At 36.6% G+C, this 25056-nt stretch overlaps 1 protein-coding gene across 9 annotated transcripts in view; it reads right to left on the bottom strand.

Annotated features, from left to right (window-relative positions):
- Positions 1-5458: 5458 nt before the first annotated feature.
- Seipin (lipid droplet biogenesis associated protein seipin) overlaps positions 5459-25056 on the bottom strand; it is a 36428-nt gene continuing 16830 nt past the window's right edge. For 4 of the 9 annotated variants that reach the window (XM_067105243.1, XM_067105242.1, XM_067105244.1 and 1 more), the window contains exons 4-9: positions 23242-23444; positions 11961-12182; positions 11057-11183; positions 9525-9613; positions 9082-9163; positions 5459-6047 (exon numbers count right to left, since the gene is read on the bottom strand). In XM_067105243.1, coding sequence (XP_066961344.1) covers positions 5932-6047; positions 9082-9163; positions 9525-9613; positions 11057-11183; positions 11961-12182; positions 23242-23444 — 839 coding nt within the window. In that variant the 3' untranslated portion in view covers positions 5459-5931. The remainder of the gene's footprint in view (positions 6048-9081; positions 9164-9524; positions 9614-11056; positions 11184-11960; positions 12183-23241; positions 23445-25056) is intronic. The other 5 variants (XM_067105248.1, XM_067105246.1, XM_067105250.1 and 2 more) reach the window with 3 other exon arrangements.

The raw sequence follows: 25056 nt of genomic DNA, 5'->3' as shown, positions 1-25056 counted from the left end.
GAACGACTCTTGTTAAAAGGTTATTCGCCGTTGTTTGCGCTTTGAAGGCGGAAGCCGGAATTAAATTGGGGAATATCCTCGTGGTCTTCCAGCGCTGCAGCAGCCCGGCCTGGATTGTGTTCACCTTTAAGGGCTCCTTGTGCAGCATCAGCTTCTTCTTCTTCATTTTCTTCTTCATCTTCGTCGTCTGAGGCATCAAGACACACAAGAGCGGGAGGTGAGCAGAGAGAGAGAGAGTAAGAGAAAAAGGTGAGCAGCAAGGTTGCAGACGTTAAAGATGCATTACAACGTATATTCCAAACAATCTAAATTCGTGTGTTACTTATTCATTCAAATCTATCATTCAGGTATAACTATGTCCGTGAGAACTGAAATGTGTCTAAGCACTCATTTCTTATGGAAGATGAATATGATTATCACCCACTTTGCTTTTTTGCACTTGAAATTTCTTTAAGAAAAGCTTTTACTACGAGTAAACACATTCATTTTGTGTGTATTTACATGCATATATTGTTGTATGGTCATCCATATAATTAATATATATATATATATATATATATATATATATATATATATATATATATGTGTGTGTGTGTGTGTGTATATGTATGTATGTATCCCTGGGTTATTGGTTCCAATCTGGCATCATTCAGCAAGAGCCCTGATTTCAATCCCACTGAGTCAACGAGGGCCCGTTTTGTGAAAAATTCGTTTTGCCTCTTTGACCTATAAAGTGAATTAGGCAGGCGGCTGTTAATCTGTTGTAGTCCATATCACGTTGCGTTGAAAGGACCAGGGGACTAGCAACCTCATTCCCCAAACAATTCCCTAGAACCGGAACATTTAAACATTTTCAGCCAAACCTCGCCTCAAGGAAAATACATTTAGTTGAAAATGTTTGCCCGAGAAAAAAGTTATAAGTAAATGAGAGAAAGAGTATGGTTGTGAGAACATATGGAAACCAGAAAGATAAAACATTGGATGTCAGTACCAGAGGAGCGGAAGTACTTGATTTTTGTAGGTATTTGGCCGTAAATATACCAGAAGGTCGGAGGCTGAGAAAAGATAAGATTCAGGGAACATTGAAATACATATGTAAACCAGGTTAAAATGTATGCTAAGCTGTGGAGGCTGAACGTGACCTAAGTTCTGGGTGTGTCACAGAATGAAACCTAAATCTTTGATCTTCGCATGCTCCCTTTCTTACTTTCCTGGAAACTCAATGCTTTCTACTGATACGTTCTTACATCTCCCACGCCCTTTGTCTTTGCCATAGACTAACAGTATAAAGAAGAAGGTGATCTTTGGAGTATCGTCAGTGCTGTAATCTCTTTTATATGGAAGTCGTTCAATCTGCCCTGCCTGCAAGATGTCTCAGGACTTCTTTATACACCATTTTTTCAAGCACCTTAATATATTTGAAGTTTTCCTTTTTCCTACTTATGGACTCTATGATATGTAACTTTTCTTGTAGGTTTTTCAATAAGTTTATGTACCCTTAACCGTTACAGATGTACGCGAGGTAAATAGTTCTGGTGGTTTCAAATGCCATGAGGCATGGGAGAAACTGAATAGCCGTTAAGCATGAACATAACCTCTGCCTTGGACAGTCTTTTTCAATGATTTTTTTTTTTTTTTGGCAGCAAGCCTAAGATATTTCATATAATTTATTTTTTCTGCTGACTCTTTAGGTAATTATAATCATCTTATTTTGCTGAAACAGTGGCAATCCAATGGAAAACGCAGCTATAGCACTTCATTTGCCTATCTACTTTCGCTGATCTCTTTCCAAAAAAACATGTCTACCCTTCTCTTCGATGTCACACATGCTGGAGTATTAGACACAACTTTCCTATTACAATATAACATACTGACCGGTAGCTTTGAGAAGGGCATGGTTCACTGGAGTTCAAGAGCGATCACCCACAATCCACTGTCTTTGTTGAGGCTCTGTTCGTGAATGAAGTCTCCTCTCTATCCTAGTTTTGCATCAGGTTCGGTGCTGGGAAGCAGTTCACTCATAGTACTTTCTATTTTGTTATCCAAAAGGCGGTATGTACTGCATTTATTAACTGATACTGGGGAAATAGTGTTGTGCTGTGGTAAAATTACATCTAAGGAAACCTGATACTATCTCCTGTACAGGGATGTTCACTCATACCCACTACTGGTATTCTTTTTCTTTGCTGAATAAGCGAAATAGTTCTTATTCCCAGGCCAAAAATGCCTCTCTCACGCACTTTAAAATGATTCTCTATTGCGAGCCGTTTTATGCTAATCTCACTAACCGCTAGTAAGCCTCTTGGTATGCCACTTGATGTTCAGGTGAGTGATTCTGTTATGCGACTCAAAACGTTAGTATTTTGATGATTGTAGTCCCCAATACCTGTAAAAAACTATAAATATTTTCTTTTTTATTAACATTTTCTTATAACAACCAGCATCACACGTTGTTCCTATCTTTTTTACTGGTACAGTTTACATGTTCTAGGCCTATATTGTCTTTTCTGTGGTTTTGCTTACACTCATTTATCAACTTTTCTTTCTAGCAGTACCAACTTCATCACGGAATTTCATTATCCAACACTCACATTATCTCACATATGTGTGATGAGCGTCCCTTTTGTTCACTAGGAAATATGGGATGTGACACTTCCAACCACCACACTCGAGTATGTAACGATTTATTTATAGCGGGTAAATGTATTATGGCACATGAGCAATGGATAGAGTCATAGTTGAAGATGCCGTTTCTTAAGGAAAAAAAAATCAAAAGTTATGTCCAGCATGCTTTAAATCCCATTGGCCTTTCTGGCGTGCTCTTTAGCTGTCAGGGGTGCCCACAAATGAGAGATATTGTAACACCGGGGAGCATGTTTGCTTGAAGAATGTCCGGAAATCCAGGAATCTTCAGTTGCTTGTGAACTTCCTTCCATGTAGGTGTCCTTTGATTTTTCAACTGTAAAAAATTTACCATTGATGGCTTTTATAGACGCCTGTTTTATTTTCAACTAAAGATTTGCTTAGAGGTTAAGTTTTTTCTTTTTCACCTTCGTGAAGAGCAGTTTACTTTTTGTGCTCATGAGTTTACTCAGACAAGTGTTATAGAAACATTCCTGAACGATCTGTGTGTAGCCTAATATTTGCTGAAACTACCTTTTCACCGCTCGTCGACTGGGTATATTGTTGGTATATGTATTGTTTGCTTAAATAATGCATGTGGATTCTCTTTCAATCGTTCATTATAGCTTTGTCAGTGTGGCGTTGTTATATGATGGATCTTGCAGTCTTGGCGCTTACAACTGTCACACTATTTCACGTTTTAGCAAGACCCTTTGAGGATGATAGCAGTTTAACTACGTGGCGAGGCTGTTGGGGGATTCCCCAGTCCCATCTAATCTAATCAATTTTGAAACACAGTTTGTCATTTGTTCTATACATCTGCAAAGATGGTCTACCCTTCTTCGCTGGATAGCGTCTAGTAAGACTGTACGCTTATAGCTGTCCATTCACTCTCTAATCGACTTCTCAGGCTCCATAGTGGCTCGTGGCCCATTTCCGCTTGCACCAGATTCACTTCTTACCTTCATAAATAATTCACACTTGGATGCAGAATGACTGAATAAGGTCAGTTACCCAGCCACAGGATGTAGCTCACTTTTGCTGGAAACTTTGATTAAAAGCATCACACGAAATATTTACATAGGAATATTGTTATTTTAATGCAATACACATGATCCTGACAAGATTTTAAGACCTTGTTCTCTCTAAAACTCTGTAAAAGCAAAACACACGACTTGGGAAATTAATTTTAGATTGTTGCATCTTTAAGAATGCTTAATTAACAAGGATTTAACGATTAAATAATACTCGGGCGAAAATGGCAACTTATAGTGAGGTATTCTAGTTTATCCCAAGTAGATAAATCTTTGTATTCTCCCGCTTTTTATATGAATTTTGCCTACATTGAGTAGTTTAATTATTGTTAGATGCTTCCCGCTACTAAAGTTGGCTGTAGCCTATGCAGCCTGTTATAATCTATCCACCGTGATAAGCTACAACATAAACAGTATTGTTGTTGCTAAACTACGAAAACAACTGCCAGTTTGAAAAACATCACTTCAATTTGAATTATTTAATCTTAGTAAATATAAAGGAGACGGCCGCACAAAGATATCGTTTATTGATTTTTTTTTTTTTTTTTTTGTTACTAAACAATGCAGAAAACGGTGTTTAGTACAGTACACGTGAGATCATCTGGGAAAGTTTACCGTGATAATGAGAAATTTGCCGTCTTTTGTTTTTACGTTCACCCCAAGAAGGTGGTACTAAACATGGCAGAAGCTCCGCCGGATGCCGCCGAGCTTGGTACAAGACCCTCGGGGTAGTGTGTAAAAAGATGGACAATAGACGGTAAATTTCAGATGATCTCACCTGTACCGCATTAGGCTATGCATATCCTTTTCTACATTGTTTAACCAAAAAGTTTATCAGTAAATGTTATATTCATGTGGCCGTCTCATTTATATTTACCATGGCCTTTTATTTAGTAGTACACGTTGTTCTTAAAATTTCGGAATCAACAAAAGTTTCAATAAGAAAAGTAAATACTGTACAAAAAGGCCGGCAATTGAAAAATTAAGTATCTGTAAAATTTCCATTTTCTATATTTACAGCACGTGATCCAAAGAGAATGTTATCGCGATAACTCTCCTAAATTCAAATGTTACCTTTGTAGATAAAGTTTTGATGGGATAATAAAATTGTAAAGAAATTGCTTCACACTCTTTCCTTCTTAACATTTTCTTTCGTTTTCAACTTTTAAAATGAATATTAATGTAGTGTTAAACTACCTGTTTATTCTAAAATTGGTGCAGCATAGTTTATAAAGTAGGTTATTGTTTGGTGTAACTTTGACCAGTATGGTACTCAATTCCATCTGAAATGATTAGTTAATCGTCTACAACAAACTTCCCCAATATATCTAACGGTAACGGAGCAGTGTAAAATCGTGATTTTATGGTTGGAGAAAGGCCTGAAAATGGGTGAAATACAGACATAGACCAATAGCCTAACCTTCTTAACCTAACCTAACTTGGGACATCTGGTTATGCCTTAATCAATGCCATCTCACTTCAGTTCCCAACCCCCAGTAGATATGGAGTTTTTAATGAATTAACCAAGCATTTACAACAGAAATGAACTTTCAAATTAGTCATAACCACATCAAAATTCTATTATTATGAAATATATCCCACCAGTTCAAGAATGAACAGTGTTGTTGCAAATTATCAAACTCACTTCATTCCACTAGGTAGGTTAGGTTACATAAGATTTTAGTTTCGGGGACAAATATTTTTCAAGTACAGTATTCATAAACAGTTAAAAAATGAAAATCTTAATTGCACAGTGAAATATGGTTGTACATACAGAGACCTCTTTAATAAAATACTTTCACTTTAATTTTTTTTTATTTTGTTCATTTAAATTCTACACAGAGAGTACAATCATTATACAGGTACTAATTTGTTCTTCTATATTTTATCATTTTGTGTATAACAAATATAACTGATAAATTTACAATACTACAAATAAACCTCACCTTTATATCAAATTTTTTATATCAAATTATGAAAAACTTATTATACTTGGTCCCAAAGTATGAAATTTTAGTGACAAAATGTTATTGTACTATAGTTTTGTAATCCTACCTCTCAATCAGCATCTAAAAAAATTATAAACTCCAATTCTACCTTCTACAGTACTGCACTTTCAAAATCACTAGGAAAATAGTAAAGTTTATCTTAGATAATGTTTAAAAGTTACAGTAAAGCTTTTCTATAAAAGGCTTCAAAATTACACTTCAAGCTCATAATAAACAAGATGGCACACTGAGAAACAAATACAGCACATAAACTCTGGATATCAAAACTATTCATCAAGCAGGGATTCATTTGGCATTTTGCTTATGCTCTGAACTCGATGTCGAACATACGTCTCATCTTCATCTACTTCTGAGGACCTCCTTGAGTGTTTGTTGACGTCATCTATAAAAAACATAAAATAGGTATGTATACTTCTCATCCTATACTGCATTCACTAAATAATCATAAAAGTCTATCATGCTGTGTGTACTGTATATTTTTAATGTTGTTTAGCACCTATAAAATCACACAGTAAATAAAGTAATCTTGTGTGTGCATAACATGTCATCTTCAGGTGACAGGGAAAACAAACAGTTCTACATCATACTATAATTTTAAGATCTATCATTTAAACATTGATTACTAAGATTAGAGAACCTATCTGCAAAACAACATTACAGTATTTAAATTTTACAATTTTAAAACCCTTATCATATTAAGATTAATTGGCCATGAAATAAAAGATACAATGCAGTACTTATATCTCAATACAAAGACACCAGTGCTTGCACTCAAATGCACAGTTTAGTACCACTAGACTAATAATTTATTTACTGGGATTTTTCTGGTGTGAAAATTACTACAGTACCTCCCTCCAGAGCCAAGTTCCATATTCATTACTTTGAAATCAGAGCTTAATATAAAGCATGCTAAATAATCTACAGTTTATTAAATCACTGACACACATCTATGAATCTGATGTTTTGCAAGTAATTTTCTAAAGATTATCTCCAGTAGCATTTGTGCTTATGAATATCCCCATGCCATGTTAAGAATTTTGCTTAAACCAATTCACATGTTACCACCTTCATGTACATTAATATAACAGCTATTAGATGATTGTTTGAAAAGGAGGGAAATGAATTTAGTTAATGAATTTCACTTAAGGAATGATATGGCCCTTCTTTGTTGTTCATTACCATAAGTTTATGCCAGACTCTCCTTTTATAGTATTAATACAGTAAAAAAAAGTTCCATCTGTTTCCTCTTGTCTTGTGCAATTTCTACTTGAATTCTCATCTGATCCAGGTTTTTATCCATGCCTTTAACCCATGACTTTCTGGGCCTTAATTCTGATTGAAACAAATGTAATCTACTACTTGCCTGACCACTCCTTTCCCATTTTTCATTACATGTCAAACCATTGCACTATCTACCTGAATTCTCACCTGATCCAGGTTTTTATCCATGCCTGTAACCCAAGATCTTCTAAGCCTTCATGCTGCAATAAAAATAATCTACTACTTTACCTGCCTGACCACTCCTCTCCCATTTTTCATTACATGTCCAAACCATACTGATCATTGGGATCCTAGCTTATTTTTCAGCTTCTGGACGCTACAATCACCTCTTGAATAACATGAGTTTAAAATACATGTTTTCATATTACCACATGTAGATATTTATGGAGATATGTTACTTTCATGATAATTTTGATTTTACAATAATTTACTCATAAACATTGATTTCAAATCAGCTGCATGCCTCGGATGGTCCAGAGTGGCAATGATGTCACAAACAGCTACGCTACCTAGTGGTAAGAGAGGGAAACCAACCTGGGGTTCCCAGAAGTGCAAACTAAGTTTCATATAGTGAACTTAAGTGTTCAATTGACATAAGGATTGTATTCAAGCAGGCTGAGGAGGGACAGATGGATGGTAGCAGATGATGCCCAGCCTAAAGTAAACAACAAGCATGCACAGTGCAGAATTTAAATACATACAGTAGTGAAAACCCATGTTTTTATATATTACTGTGACAATCTAATTTAAAAATATCAATAATATTTCTTTAAAAGTTATAGTAATACTGTATTTCTTTAAAAATTTATAGTACTGTAACCTTCAAAATAAACACTTTCTCAAGAGTCCATACTAACATTGCTTCTCATGGGAAAATTGGGGTTAAATAACACAATTTGAAATAACACAAACTCTCCATGAATGTAACCCCATGTTATTTGAGGGGTAACTATCTCATTTGCACAATTATGTATCCCCAATACACCCCAGACATGAAACAGTATTTAGTAGTCAAACATCTTAAAAATCTACTCCAATCTGCTGCTTATAAAGGTTCAAGCTCCATACATTTATTAGACATATTTGGTCTGTTTGCTATGCGATACCCATATCTGTCAATAGTCCAAAAAATTCTTTTCACTCCATTCACATTATAACTCCTGTCCTCTCAATTCCAGGCACCTAAGTCCAATATGTCACTAATATACGTCCTCCAAGGCTTGCCCTTCTGCCCCAACATGATTCCTCCTCCTCTTACGCCTATCTACCATTTTCCCTTCTTATACAATACATGCACCCTTTAAAAAAAAAAAAAAAACTACTTTCAAGCACTGAAGAAAGAAAATTGATAACATATGTTCATCATTTATCAGAAAGTAAGTACATTTATTTTAAATGAAAAGCTACTGCCAAGTACTGAAGAGAGGAAACTGATAACATTCAACAATCAATACTGAGTAAAGTACTTACACTAAGAATTAACACATCAACCACAGGAAAACTGTAAGTACTGTATTCCTACAGAAACAAATATTTGAAGCCAGCCAAAAGTAATAATGCATAAGAACTTTTAAAGTTAAAGGGTTCAAAATCATCATGCAATTTGATTTTCATAAACAATCAGAAAGCATTCTATTGATATAAGATGTTTGTACAGGTCTAAATTGTTTATTCAGTCTCATGTCATATTTTTAACTCTTTGCTATAAAAAAAATGCTGTTCCACCACATTTTAATAAAGAAATGAGTCAGTACTTTAACAGTAAATACTGTTTAACTCAGTCCTTATTTAGTTTAAAAGGCTTAATCACATATGCTTTAACTTCTTAAAAGATACCTAGCAAAACATTATCATAATAATATAGTTGGTAAGTAAGGAAGTCTGACAACTTGATGGGTTAATGTAGCTGGTAGGTAAGGAAGTCTGATGTCTTGATGAGTTAATGTAACTGGTAGGTAAGGAAGTCTGATAACTTAATATGTTAAAGTAGCTGATAAGTAAGTAAGTCCGATAACTAAATTGGTTAATGTAGCTGGTAGGTAAGGAAGTATGATGACTTGATGGGTTCATGCAGCTGGTGGGTAAGGAAGTCTGATAACTCAATGGGTTAATGCATTATGATTAAGTAAACTTACTATCAAATTTTGTGGGACTGACAACTTCAAATTCATCACTGTCTCTTCTCTCTGATTCAGGCAACAGGTTGCTGTCTTCAGACTGAAAGGGGATTAAGTTCATCATCAACACTGATAAGGATTATCAATCAATTTACGGGAAGAATATAAATACAAATATAATTTTACTCCAGGAGCTGATATAAAAGTTGGTGATAAAATCAGAGGAATAGTATTGCTGTATTTACAATGATGAGCAATGAAATTAAGTTTTATTCTGTTTAAGAATTCCAGCTAACATTGTCTTCACATGTCAATTAGAATGCATGTAACATTTAAGGACTTATAAAATTTATTTTTCATGCTAAATTCCTGAAGAATGCTCAACAACAGTCATTGTCCACTCTTAAAATTATACCTGGAAAATGCATTACACAACATTAGAATCCAGAAAAATTCCTTGCCTTTTCCAAATCAGAATTATTAAGGTCTTTGGTCCCATAGACATCAATGGAGTCACTAACATCCTTGCCTTTCATGTCATTTTCCAGACCTGAAATTGTGGCAGTTAAAAATTAATTTTAATGGTAATAAATGTGGAAAGGAATATAAAATCTAATGCATATTCTTATATACTAACTCCAACTATTTGTTTAGCATTCAAACCTATATTTTTCCTGTCTTTCAGCAATGGCAGAACTGTTATGAAAGTAGTAAGTCAGCAAAATGAGGATTCAAATTTAAGAATCTAATTCTTATACAATGAAGACAGATAAATTACAGACAGCTTTAAAATAATTTTCCAAGCTGAAAATCAGATGATGAAAAATCATGAAACGATTAACCAGTGCCACAAACAAACTGGCTGCACTGTAAACTGACTGGCGAAGGATGGCAAAGTATAAGGAGGGCAAGTGGCCAAGTACTCAAGAATAAATTAGCTCATTTTAACTGATAACCAGTTTCTTTGTCTAAACAGAATACAGTACTCTCCTTTTCAGTTAACAGCAGATATAATAATCTTTAACAATAAGAATAAAAAACATAGAAAGGTTAAAAAAAAATTATAATAAAACAATACAAAAATAATTCTATGCACAAATCTCAAAACTAAAATGAAAACTCCTAAGCTACAAATATCTAACTGAAAATTTTGTGCAATTACTAGGAACAATATAGTAAATTATGTAGGTGTCAACTACTCCAGTAATTCTGCAAGCTGCAACATTCATAAGCCATAATTTTTCCATAAAATGTAACTGGCACATCTGAAGATTACCTATACACTGGCATACTACTACTCTTAATGAATTGAAAGTGCATTTTTCTCATGAAAGTATCTTGATTAAAAAGTTACTGAGTATTCAAACTTCTAGGATACATCCTGTACTATCGAGTGTCAAAGGCAACAATAGTTTTAATTAAAAATTATTCAATGATGGGAAAATGTACTTCATAAACAAAACACTGTTTTCATAACAGAGCAATGAGAGTCGAGTCCATGGAAACAATAACAGTAACACCTCTACGGGCAAAGAGTGGAATGTTTTATACTGTATTGCATTTCTTATGTGTTGTTGGGGACTGGCTACCATTAAAGTTTTGAAAAAGAAATATAAGGTGAGTTACTGAAGATTACCAAATGGTAAATTAATGAAAAATAATGTCTCTTACATTAATCAATAACTAGGATAGATTCATTCATTTATATGGGAAAAAAGTGAAATTCCTAACAACCTCATTCATATCAGACACCTGGCCAAGTTGGAAACAACACAAATTACCTGTGGTCAGTAATTTAATCCTTTGGAAAAGTAGACCTTAATATGGTATAAAAAATATAAAACAGGTGACAAAATCTGCACCTTATCAAACGCACCATCATGAAATCGAAATCACTTCAATAACATCAGATGGGTTGAATATACAATCTGTGTTGGTCACTCTACACTTTGCTTACCAGTATATGCTAAGGTTCAAAAATGATGTAACAAACCTTTCTTCACTGATGAAAAACTGTGTCTATACGATCCTTTACGCTCTGGTGTTAAATTACTGATACTTCGTAAGTCTTCAGAGGGTCCAGTAAGTGCCTGACCATTAGGAAATGTGGGCTTTCCAACCTGTGAAAGATGGAAAATGAATATAAAACATTATAATTACTACTGATTATCAACTGAATCTTGGCTTACTAAACTTCAATATTGCATTTAATTATCCTGTATTAATAATGAAAATCTACTGTAAAAAATACAGCATACTTCACTAAATATACAGTAGTACCATAATATAACAGAAACTGATATAAGCAAAAACTCAGATGGTAGTATGGTGCACTATCCCAACAATCTTAAGAGATAAGAGACATGTTCCACTTAACATGTCTCTTAACTTATTTTCAAGAGATGTTATTCTCAAAAAGTCAATAGCAAATATTTTTGTGATTGGCTATTTTACCAACAAAAGCAAATTTCACCATCATTACATATTCGGCAAAACGTATATATTTAAATATCCTAAAAAAAAATGAGAACGTTTTCACTGAGAAAAATAATTAGCATGCTATATTTCTTGCAAGTGCAAAGACCAGCATAACAATTGAATCCCTTAAAAGTGTGTACTAGCTTTTTCTTTAACTCAAACTGAAATTAACATGGGATAAAAATGGATGAAAGTGACTGTAATGAATACATAATTAATACAAGGAACAACATTTAGAGTAACTTCAATATTACACATAATCTATATATGGCTGCTTAACATAAAAATTAATGTATTCAAAATAAAATACAACTTATGAAATGACAGCCAAATGAAAATAGAATACTATGACCACATACACAATCCAGCGTGTTAAGTAGCCAATAAATGATATGTTAATGATACAGTATTATACTAACCTGGGCAGCTGGGCTTGATCCAGAGAACTGATACCAACTGAGAATAACGACCGCTGACAAGAACACCATACAAATACCAATTCCAACTGTTGCTGCACTGAGAGGATAGTGATACATAAAGTAACGCAAACCAGTGAACACAGCGTGAATTCTCAGTTGGGCTGCATATAGTTCAACATGGCGAGTGTGTAATTCAACGTGTACTTCTGAGAGAGGATTCAACTGGAGGAAGAAAATTACAAATCTGTTAACATTGCACTGCACATGGACAAAGGTAACAGCTTTTAATGTTGCTAATATTACATTATTTTATTTTTAGAAATTAGGAAGACCATCTCTAGACTTGCAGAGCTTACCCGAAGGATATTTTCCTAAGTGAAAGGAAAAATTGATGCAATATTATGGACAGCTAAGTGGGAAGAGACTAAGCAAAACAAATTACAGTAAAATTAAATGGCAGAAAATGCATCTGGGGACAAAGGAACAGTGAAAGAACCTTTACTACATTCTACAATGTGCTGCCAAAGACTCTCTGTTAACTGCAGCCCCTGCCAAAGGAAGGCATTAAAAATACAGAGATATCTCAGTATAGTACATAGAAAATACAGTATTTTGCTCAGTAAAGCCCTCTGTACTTGGAACAGCTATTCTCATGAATAAAATTCTTCAAACTGTGATAAGCAAATTTATATAATGAACTGTAAAGATGCCTCCTCACCATTCAGAATAAATAATCAAAACAGTTATGCTTAACATATACTATAACTTTCTTGGCACCATAAAATATAGTATGGTGTACAGTATATTAAAGCATAATCTGTAGCCAATTCCTAAATTACAAAAGTTAACTAAGTTGCCTCAAACAAGTAAGGCGAAATAATTCTAAACTGATAAACATCCTCCACACTTTAATACTGTACAAAACAAAAATTCACTTTGCTAAAGGACAAAAGAGAGCACTGTACAGTATTAAGCTTGAAATACACAACTTTTTCAGTTAAATTCTTACAATCGACAGAGAGCATTCTCTCAATGCATTTCCATAGGTGGAATAAATGGAACTTATGTATACTAACAATGCCAGGCAAATTCACAACAATATCCCCATATCGGATACTGTCCACAATAGAGTTTGCACAGAACACTGTAGGCATTCTTGGATATCGTTTGCAGTGTTCCATAACTGCCAAAAAGCAATGATCTCTGTCTTTAAATTCCATGTTCCTTTTAATCTTCCTACCTAGCTGTCCAGTTTCTGCAAATCTGAATAACTCCATCTTCATTCTCTTTTCTGAGAACAAATCCCATGGGCAAGCCCTAGAAGTGTATGAATGATACAATAATCTGGCTATATAAATTTACTTTGCAACAATAAAAAATAATTTATGCTCTAACATCATAATGACTTGGCAAAGACTATGTACTGGCTAATAAAATTTGCTTTCAAATGATAAAATTTGATTTTGATTATCATCAAAGTTTGTTCTAAATATAAGGGGAAGAACATAAAAACAGATGTAAACACTCGTAACTGATCAGCCTACTTCTGTCCACTTTGAATGTGAGAAGGTAGGGAGGGCAATTTATATAATGGAGAGCTAAGTATTTAAAAATTAAACCTTAAATTAAGTATTTATATTTTTGAAATGAATCTTATCTCTCCATTATACAGCTGATTCCCACATTTGAAAAAGGAGGTGGGCACAGTGGAATCAGCCAACCCTTTAAAGGCTACTTAGTAACAAATTATTTTGTACAAAACAAGTGTTTGTTTTAACCAGTGAATTCAATCCATAGGCTATTAATGCCTCCTTAGGAGGGTTGTCACTCAGGTACAAAATCCTTATCATGGAGACAGCTAAGGTCTCTTTGGAGGGTGCTCCCCTTCAGCAGCAGGAGGGGTAGGGTTACTGTGCCAAAACCCTACAGAACCACTAACAAGTACATACGGTATGTACAAAAAAGTATACAGTAATTCTAATACTCTAACTCCCAAAAACCACAACCAGGTTTAAAAAGCAGTAGACCAAAAAATGCTACCTGTTGATTCAGGACATAATACCCCTGCACAAACCAGAGGAGTTAATGCTCTGCAATAATCACATCTAATCTCTGCACCATGAAGATAAACCAAAGCAAGTACAAGATTACCATGCCACTAAGTGACTTCAATATCTTAAACAAGCATAAGTTTTCAAATTTAAAAGTTGTAGCCATTGCTCACATGTCCAGTGGCTTACATTCCATTAACGATAGAAATTAGCATAAAAATCCTTAACCAAAGAACCAATGAAAAGGACGTAACATTCCTACTCTTTGGAAACTCTGGTCTCCATATCACTACAGACAACCTTTACATCAGGTTTAATCCTTTTAGTGCAATTCCAACAATCCTTACAGGCAGTACTGGACCCCCAAGGGGTCAAATTCCTCAAGCCCTAGTGACTCCAAGCTAGGTAAAGATACTGTTGTAGGTAAAGGCCTAGTCAAAAACTATACTTAGCCCAAAATAAGGCAAAGATACTTGCTTGTCTTTCACAAAGCAAAGCCTATCTTATCTGACTAAGATTGTGGCTCTCTCACTCTTTAGCTGTGTCTAAGGCTACTGTGAAGTTTCAATAGAAACTTCTTTACAAGAAGCTTGTTCAATATGGTTCAAAGGTCAAAAAAATAATGAACTGAAGAACGACATACAGAATCCAAGGTAAAGTACGAAGCAGAGACCTGGGAAGCTCCACTATAACACCTATAAAAACATCTAGATGTCTTTCTCCTCAGACAAGCCGATAGCCAAGGCCAACATAGCCCTTTAGCCTTAAAGGCTGCTACCAAGAAGTTTCCTCATGCTTGAGAAACAGAAACCTAACCATGTTGTTTATATAGGTACGGGTGCTGGAAAACAACCCTTGACGTGAGACCATGACTTATACCCTGACCACTGTGTTGGCAGAATCGATTAGTAGATTCTCTCCCAGCACTGATAATGGCATTACTGCGAGATCCCACCTTGAGCTCACCAGAACCATGGACCACACCACACACCCATCTGTAGCTTGTGGGATTGTGATGAAACCTTCCATCTCTCGGTTTCTTGCATCCACCACTTAAAGAAACCAGAAACCCACCTTCCTTGGTCACCTGGGGTAATCATCGCCAAGAGACAACTTATCAAAGTTCCCCTAATACACTGATGACTTCCTGAAACCTAGTATGAGAAGGAAAGGCATTACAGTGTAGACCTACCACAGGAACAGCTTGGTGTCCCTGCCCAAGCTACAGGACCTTGCACTAGTGAACAAAAAATTGGCAAAAAGATGACTCCCCTTAGTCTCAAACAGGTCCATAACAGGGGATGCCCACAGCCCACTGTCTACAGCTAACCTCTGGATGTTGAGTTCCTTTCATAACTATTACTTATCTCAGTGACTGAGTACATCCACTAAAATTTTCATAATGAATAATTACCTCCAGCAAGGTTATAACTTAGGAAGAGGTTATGTGTGTTAATTTGACTAACTAACAGAAAAGGGGGACAGAGCATTTAGACAAAGTGTTCACTCCTCCTTAAACATAAAATTATTGTTTCTAACAGGCTTACTCTGAGCACACTCTATCTGCCCTATATGATATAAAAGTGTCAAATTCATTATCTTCAAATAAGGTCCAGTCTGCATTTAACAACCCTGAGAAGGGAAAAGCCCCAAAATAGATATTTTGCTCTCAACCTAGGTCAGGATCAAAAGACTAGTATCTTCAATGCAAAAGCCAACATTCCTCAACACCTGTAATTCTCTTACCATATTATAGGTCCTAGGGCTACCAAGAGAGGGTTTAATTGCTTCAAGAGGCTTTCACTAAAGACTCAGACAGCTTTGGGGGCAAAAACTAAATCCATCAAGTTCCCAAAAAGAGTTACGGTGCACCAGGCACCTTAGTTACACCCGCCTAGGAGGACAAAGACCTAAAAACTCTAACAGCTGGAACTGCCAGCATTTAGAGTAACCAGGAAACTAAGAACTTAATGGGAGTTGCCTATAAAGGTGCATGCTCAGGAAATACCTCCAGCCCAACTCCAGAAGATAGAGACTGACCACTGTCTCTGAAAACATCAGTAGTTGAACTTCTTTCCAACTTGAGGATAGATCCTCAGTCCACATCAGACAAACCTCACTCTAGCACATTATTCGAGGAAAATTAGCCCATTCGCAGTATTTTTCACTGAGAAATATTCACTAATTACTGTATTTTCATATAATTTTCATGAATAAATGCACTTTTTGTGATAAAACTATTAAAATACTCAGGTATAAGCATTTTTACATGGTTTTTCTTGTGTTTAAACTATCAAAATGGGCAGTTCTGAGTGTTTTTAGAGGGGTTTTAAGTATTCGCGGATTTAGCTATTCACGGGGGTTTGTGGTACGCATCCCCCGCGAATACAGGGGGGTTCACTGTATGCAGTATAATATATATATATATAAACCTACACATTATGTATATATACCTACATATGTGCATCAATATATAAATACCTAAAAAAGGGAAGATGGTTTGTCTGATAACATTGTTACTTGTGCTCTACTCTACACACTGCTTGATGTTTCCCTGATTACTAAAAATTCAAGATTACTGTATAGGTGTAACAGACCTCCACCAATAATGGTTAAACTCCCAAAATTCTAGATCTCCCATCTTAACAGGCATCTAAAGAACTGGATCCTTCCCAAGAAACTAACATCAAATCTGATAGGTCAAAACCCATGTACAGGTAACAAAAAGAACATATGATTCTTGCCAGGTCAAAAAACTTTCCCAAAATCATATGACCTTGATGAGAAGACCTCTGCTTCGCTAAAAAAAACTCCTATAAGGACTGAAAACCGCTTAGAAGTGATCAGTGGCGATAAGCACCACAAATAAAGGCAAAACTTCTCTGCAAGAAAACCCTAAACAGAGAGAATATCTTTAACTTCAAAATCAAAAACCTACGCAGGGACTAGTCCTTCCCCAGTGCTACCCCCATACTGTAATTGGAAAGAGACACTTAGATAGCAAAGTAGTTTTCTTTCTCCAATATATGGCGGCAAGAAAGAAAAATCTTAGGAGAGGTTCCCTTTACATGAACTGCATTAAAGCCTTGAACATACACAAGCCACCTAATGAAACACAGCTCAAATAAAGGTTCTATTTCCACAAAATCATAATTTAACCTCTCCTTACAGAAAGCAATTAACCTCTTCAAAAAAGAAATTGTGACCACTTATACACTGGTTGTATATCAGACAACTGATTCATCAATCAATAGAAGCAAAAGCAACTGCCCTCCCGTCACAGAAAAGGCAGGGTAAGTCTTAGCCACTGAAAATATGCCAGAGAGACCAGGGCAAAGACTACACGCTCAATGGTGGAAGAGCAGTAGTTTGATTGCATTGAACTAAATCCTGATAAGTTTCCATCGAGGGTTAAAAACTCCTCTTTAATCACCGCTGACAAAACCACTTGCTCCGGCTCAAAATTAAGAATGATTCAGTTGGAAACCTGTTGGCTCAACGAAATGTTCTAAATTCTGATCAGGAAAATCTTGCAATAACGAGGACATTCCTAAACCTCGGGGAAATCGCAAAAAACGAAACAGTAATCAACTGTTTACCAAGAGAAACTCCCGCAACTGGAAAAGGAGTCAAAATCTCCAAAACAGAATGTTGAGACTACTAACAGCAACCACCTGCCTACTTAAATGGAAGCCAAAATGATAGCGTATGCCGAGATCCCCTATAGCCAGGTGATAATCAAGCAAGAGACATGTGCACAGGTGATAGGAGCACACGTGATAAGAGTGCAATTGGTAGTCGCACAAGCTAAAAGCATACAAGTGATAAGCATACAGGCAATAGGCATACAGGCAATAGCCGCACAGCCATATGAGTGCAAACTAAAGGTGCACAAGCAATACGAGTACTGTACAAGCCATACGATTGCAAGCCGTAGGTGTTAAAGCCACAGGTGCACAAGAGATAGGTGCACAAGCCATACACATGCACATGATAGGTGCACAAGCCATAGGCACACATGTGATAGGCAAAAGCACAGGCATGCAAGAGACAAGAGAGGCGCAGAAGCCATAGGCATGCACACGAGAAGCATACAAGCCATAGGCACACACGCGATGGGGCACAAGCTAAGGTCGTGCAGGTGATGGGCATAAAAGCCATAAACACACATGCAATAGGCGCACAAGCCATGGGTGTGCACACGATAGGAGCACATGCCATAGGCACGCGTGCAATAGGCGTACAAGCCATAGGCACGCAAGCGATAGGCATAAAGGTAAGCGATAGACATGCATGCGTAAGAATATGGCATTGAGGCAAACTGCGCAAATTCCACTAGACACATGCTACTGGCGCATCAAAACTGTGAGGAGCATTATCGCCCTGGCCGAAAAAATCCACAACAGTACACTGGACAGCCAAAGACAGTCTAGGCTTCTCACGAGAACCTAACTGATACTGATACAGTACCAGCCTTAAACCACGAACAATCCATAGCTACATTGGACTGAAGCGAAAGTGATCAAAGGCAACTTAAACTCGCTTAAATACTACCAGAAAGAGATGAAGCATCACTGCTACCAAGCCGAACCAGTGAGGTAAAATTAAAGTGGGAAAAAAAGTTGGGAGACTCCTCTTGTTCTTACCAAGCAATCCTATCAGAGAATGAATTCTGGTGCTAGAACTGGCACCCCTATTGCTGGACTTGGTGCCCTACCAGACTGAACAGAGGAAGGGGACAACAGGCACAGATCCGCACCGCTTTCTGACATGTCCCAGTTCTGTCACTCCAAGCCACGAGGGAGTAAGACAGGACATGCCAAGGACAAAGCAAGAAAAAGTGGGGGCGTTGACCTTTCCTCCAACGCAGGAAACAACCCAACCTTACCAATTCTTGGAAGGGTAGCACATCAAAGAAAACACTAATGATAATAACAATCATGAAAATCCTGCGAAACTTACGCCAAGTGAACATGAAAAATGACTCCATCCTAGCAAATCTAATGCCCTGAATTGATGGGAAGCCCATTTTGAGTAACAGATCGAAGAGAAGCAGCAAAGGACCTAACCAGTTACTAAATTGGGAAGCAGACAAGATATGCGTCCCTTTAACTTAAGTTTTACTAGTATTATCTACTATACAGTACTTCAGTTGTTTCTACTACCTAACAAGCTCTCTAAATTCACGATGATCTGTTATGTACCGCATTTTATTCAACTACGATCCATAAAGTTATCCAGTCATAACCTCAGCAAACACACATCATGAGGGTCAATAAAACTGGAATAATGCCTATTTTGGCAACTCTTACCTTACAGGTTTTTACCGAATGAATATTAAAAAAAATACAAGAACAAACCAACACAAAACAAAGTGTGTCTGTTGAACTCCCACCAAAACCAGCAACAGAAGTAAACTGAACAGCTACGAGTGTTTGTACCTATTTGTCCCCTGATGGGGGTGGGGAAAGTAGATGGACAGAAGACGGATATTCATAGAAAACCGAGTACAGTACGTTCTTTTTTTTTTTTTTTTTAATCTGTCGAACTACCACTGGCGCAGAAGTAAAAAATATATAATGGAGAGGTAAGGTTCATTTCAAAAATAATACTTTAACTAGTCTGAAAAGTGAATCTGGTCCAAGGTTGGTAGGTGATATACAGTTGTACATAAATGTTTATAAGCTGTCTTGGTGATGCAAAGACACAGGGGTATGCATAGGTCCCTCCTCTATTTCACACTCCGATAATATCTAAAGTCTCCTGATCTCTTCTATTTAGCTCTTAGGTTCAACATTCCTTCCCATAACCACCAATTTTTTTAGGCTTTCCCTCTTTTGTCAGACATGGTACAAGGACTTCTTCTACAGCAAGTACCAGTCTGATACATTGCTTTCAAGTCCGACATCTTAGTTGAGAAGTTATTTTCTCCCATAAGTGATGCTGCAACAGATACTGCTAATCCTGATCCCAATTCTCCTTCTCAACTAACAATTTTGTCTTGTTGCTTCTACTCCTGCAACAGCTGCAACACCACTACCTCTGTTACTGCTAGAGTTTCCAACCCCGAACGAAGCTATGACACACATCCTTAGCATTGGATCCAACAGCATAACCTTCATCAATATCTACTCAAGACATTAACACAATATATATACCATACTTTCTCTCCTTTACACTGTTCTTTCTGGTCTCCCTTATAAGACGGGCTATAGCTATTATGGAGATGAATACCAATGCCACAATTACCGTTACATTCTCATAATGATTAACAGAGCTCTTAGCCAAGATATACACCTTGACTCACCTGTTACTTTACTCTGGAAATAGCTTCCTCAAAAGGGCAGCTACTAAAATGCAGATACAGTGGAAACCCCGGTCTCCGACCGTGCAATCGGATTCCGTCTTTAAGCGCCGGTTCCCGAACAACAAACCGAATCTGACCCGACGCGATCCGACCAGTCTCCATATGATGTTTGTAAACAAAAGTGTTTGGTAACGCCGCTAGTTGGCGTTGTTGGTATGCGTTCTTCCCACGCATTTAAAAGCACTTACAGTAGACTCTGAATGGAATTTACTATAAATTAATACAATCCTGAATGTACACAATGTTTATGTAATTACAGTAGTACGATACGCCACCAGGACGGCGCTCTGGTTTGTTTACATTCTTAACACAAGCTGCCGATGCTAACTTAAGGGATTTTGACAGAGGAAAATCTATTTCTGAGGAAGGTCCTGTTCAGCCAGTGAAATTCCATTACAGCACGAATTTCTAGGTATAACAATGCTAGATATACCAGAGAAAAAGAGCTTTCAGGAAAGCTGGGGTTACTACCCCCAGTCTCGCATTTAGAAGACGCCGGTATAATGAAGGGTGAGTGAAATACCACTACCACGGAAATATACTCAACTCCTTATCAAAACCCCGTAAAAGAGTGGTGAGCCACCTACAGCTCCCACACTCAACACCCGCCAGGACGGCTACACCAGCGCCACCTACTTCATTCCATTTTCTAGCACGTGATACGTTCGCTTCTTTTTGTGTGCTCGTCCCTATTTTGGATTAATTTTTCTTCATCTACGATGGCTTCTGACACCTTTTCCATCTCTAAGTTAAGTACCATCTTCTTGTGGGGTTTTTGATCTAATTATGGCTGTTTTGGTCTCTGTATTTTCATAAATATTGGGATTTTTCTTAAATGGCAATGCCCCCTATCAGCCATGTCAACCAGCAGACTCCTTTCTGTTCTTTCGGGTCGGAGTTTTCTCCCAGTCGCTATATATATTTAGATTTTAGCCCTTGAATTCCCTTCCTGGTGGTTCCGTGCGTGGCTCCTCCAACTTTAGTTTTTGTTTTTATGCTTTTGGCCTGTGGCCTCTCCTAGGGAGTTGCTCCATCCTGTACCCCACCAGGTCGGGTTCCTTTTCATTTAGTCTCATAGGCTATTATGTTATTCTTGAAGATGGTGCTCTTATTTTAAGTTTAATGTTTTAGTTTTATTTGTTTTTGTTTTTGGTTTTTGTGTAGTTTGCCTCTGATGAACCTTATTAAAATATTTTGAAATTACTCCCACCCTCTATCGATCTTTCAGACGCTTATTATCACGTCCCAGTTGCGCGGAACTTCTCTCAGTTCCTCGGTTTCAGACTCGGAACCAAGCCTACTCCTTCAGGGTCATGCCTGTTCTGAACATTGCACCCAGGATATTCACCAAGCTGGCGGATACGGTACAGCCTTATAACAGACTCTTTCATTATTTTTTAATATTGTTTTATTAATTTAATGTAATGACCAGGCTTGTTTTTCATTGTATTTATCATTAACAACAGTTTTTGTGCGTACCGTTACAGTACATTTTGGAGTGCATATGGGCTGCCTAGCCTAGCCTGCAGTGCTCAGTCTACCACTGGTAGGCCAATTTTTTGATACAGTATGCATTTAAAACTGTAAGAAGACTTCTAATAAGGTAAGTTATTTAACTCTGAACTTATTTAATTGTAATGTGTGTAGTGTTTTGTATAAAAAGACAAGGTTGGAGTAGTGACTGGTGGTCAGGAACGGATTAATCCATTTTCAGTTATTTCTTATGGTCGAAATTGATTCGAATTCGAGAACGGATTAGCGTCGGAAACCGAGGTACCACTGTATAGAGGAAACATAACCACTGATCACTGATCTACAGAATTACCCATAAGTCTCAGAACCATGCTAGCAAGCTAAACTATTATGCTAATAGTCATGAACAACCGGACAATAAATTCAAAGCATATTAAAAAGTATTGTGATAATCATTACTAGGAGAGAACCCCTTGAAGAGAGAACCAGAAAAACATTCTCCCCTTATTCTGTCAAGTCTGACACTATGTTGTCATATCCCTCTTCCTCCTGACAGGAAGGCTTCTACCCCTTTCAAATTTCTTGAAAATGAAACCACCAAGAAAGTGAGATGACCTGGGGTTTTGTTAAATAACAAGGAACTAAGATAATAAAATAAGTCTTCTTCTGGCTATTTATGTCCGGTCTAAATGAGACGTGTAACCTCACATCATCTAGAACCTACCATAGCCTAAAGCAGACTTTCTAATTCTTTGCTGGAAAATGGAAAAACCTTTGTCTAGCACAACAAAATACTAAATCATTAATGATAATGTGAAACTATATATGAACACTAACAGATTTTCAATAAGGAGTACACAATAAACAAGTTCACCAAGGATGTTTCAGAAGGTGAGAAAAGCAACCCCTGATGTGAAGGTTTCTCTTATCTTCTAACTACTACATACTCTGCTGTTTTCAACAAGTAGCTTGGCCTTTGGTTAATCCTCAATGGCTGGGTATAACAGCTTTAGTAAAAGTAACGTGTGTAATGCTGTATGATTACTTTGTAGATCATCAGTGATTCAGACTGTGTGTAGTTTGTAGATCATCAGTGATTCAGACTGTGTGAACTAGAGTTTTCTTCCACTGAGACAGATTCATGATTAAAATTAATAGTAAGCATTTAGCTCATTAGCAACTCAAAACAATATAATCTACTATTATTGACTTGTAAAGCAGTGGAGATTCTTTTAAAGAATTTTCATTACTTCAGTAGTAAATTTAAAAGCTATTAAGTTCTTTTTTGCTTATTAGAAGAGAGTAACTATAAATTGCCTGACTAAAAAACTATAAAATAATTTTCAGTTTCAAAATACTATGTAGTGTAATGATCAAATCAGATACTTACAGGATCTTCCTCATACTGAGCAAAAAGTTCCACAGTGACCATCTGTTTTTCCTCACTGACTCCATACAACATAAGTGGGGCAAAGATTGTAGTTCCAATTGTCTGCAGGAGAGGGGATCTGTATCTGAGCATTGCAGAGCGGGATGAGCGACGTAAGGTCTCCCCATCCTGACTCTTCATATCTAGGTCAATTAAGAACATACCTGAAAATTCAAGTGCACAGATGAGTAAATCACTACCCACTCATATATCAAACACTTCTTGGTAAGAAATCTTTTTAAAACCTCACAGATTCCTCTAAGCTACTGGCAGTGATAATACAATTTTATGAACAAAAACAATGGGTTACAGTACATGTACAAATATGTAGGTTTTAATATTATACCATTTATTTCATAAACAGTGCAGTCCTAGACAAAGTTCACAGCAAGTTTCACTGTACTCCAATTTTTAATTATCTACTGGAAGGGTTGGAAGGTGAGCTCCAACAGTGTTGCTTGTTAAGGAATGCATAGATTTTTGCTGCATTGTTCAAGCCTACAACAGCATTAGCAAGGCCAGAAATTCATTCACTGGTGTTTCTCAATATGTGGCAATCTGAATATTATGAAACAGAATACTCTATCAAAATTTTATCATGTTACCAATAAGTTATAGGTTATTTCAAAAACCCATCCACAGCCAGCATAGATTTATCTATTACAGTATCAACTCACACAAGCTATTATGGATATGCTTCTCTCATATGAAATTTTAATACCATTAGATTATGACATTGAAATATGTTGCTTTGGCAACATTGCACTGTTTAAAATGAAGAAAATATTTTATAAAGTCTAGATAATAAGGCAAATTTAACGTGACAGTCCTATAGGGAATGACTTATTAATTTCAGTGCCAACAAAATGTTGTTCATCTTCAAGTTAGCCCACGAAACTAAGGTAGAAGTTCATGACAGGGATGCATTACATGTAAGTTGAGAAAATTCCTCACCAATGCAAGTGGATAAAAAGTCTCACAACACATACTAACACCTGTATTAAATATAGTTTATGCAGCTATTTTGGCACATGCTAAAAATGACATTTTTATGATAAAATAAAATTTTATATATACTTACCAAGTAATTACATTGCTATAGTTTCTATTAACCGGCAGCTAAAAATTTTGAAATTCATGAGTCGCGCTATTTTGTTTGGCTAGGTGACTAACCCCGACCACTTTCGGGGTGAGAGAGGAACAACTAGAAAAAGTATTCAATTTGCTTGTGCCATAATGTTCATGTGAGGGGAGGAGAGAGGGCTCCAGTCATGTAATTACTTGGTAAGTACATATAAAACTTTATTTTATAATAAAATGTCATTTTTATATAAGTAACTTACCAAGTAATTACATTGCTGATTCCCACATTGACACGAGGTGGGATGCATGAATAAATCTATCTCAAAACATCAATAATGGTCATGAATTTGAGAATAGAAAGGATTGCTAGCAATAAAAAATGCCTGTTGTTTCCTTACCTGATAAGGGAGCGGCTGCAGGAAGGTATTGTCTCTATTGGCGCTCTCCTTATCGTATAGTGGCGCAGCAGTATAGCTGAGGATCGCCTATATTAGCGAGTACTGTATCTTGTAGCAGCAATGATTCCAATTACTGACAAAGGTAATATGTTGCCCCTGCCCAAGGCTCAGTACAGAAAAAACGGCAATGAAATAAACATCACCTTAATACCATAAAAAGCTAAAAACCACTCCCAACTACGAAGGACTGAAGGGTGCTCAGGTACACTGTACCCCCAGGCTCCCTTAAAAAACT

The sequence above is a fragment of the Macrobrachium rosenbergii genome, chromosome 6 (genome assembly GCF_040412425.1).
Source record: "Macrobrachium rosenbergii isolate ZJJX-2024 chromosome 6, ASM4041242v1, whole genome shotgun sequence".
Classification (NCBI taxonomy): Eukaryota; Metazoa; Arthropoda; class Malacostraca; order Decapoda; family Palaemonidae; genus Macrobrachium; species Macrobrachium rosenbergii.
Note: the sequence above shows the minus strand (reverse complement) of the source record. Positions and strands in the feature narration are given on the sequence as shown.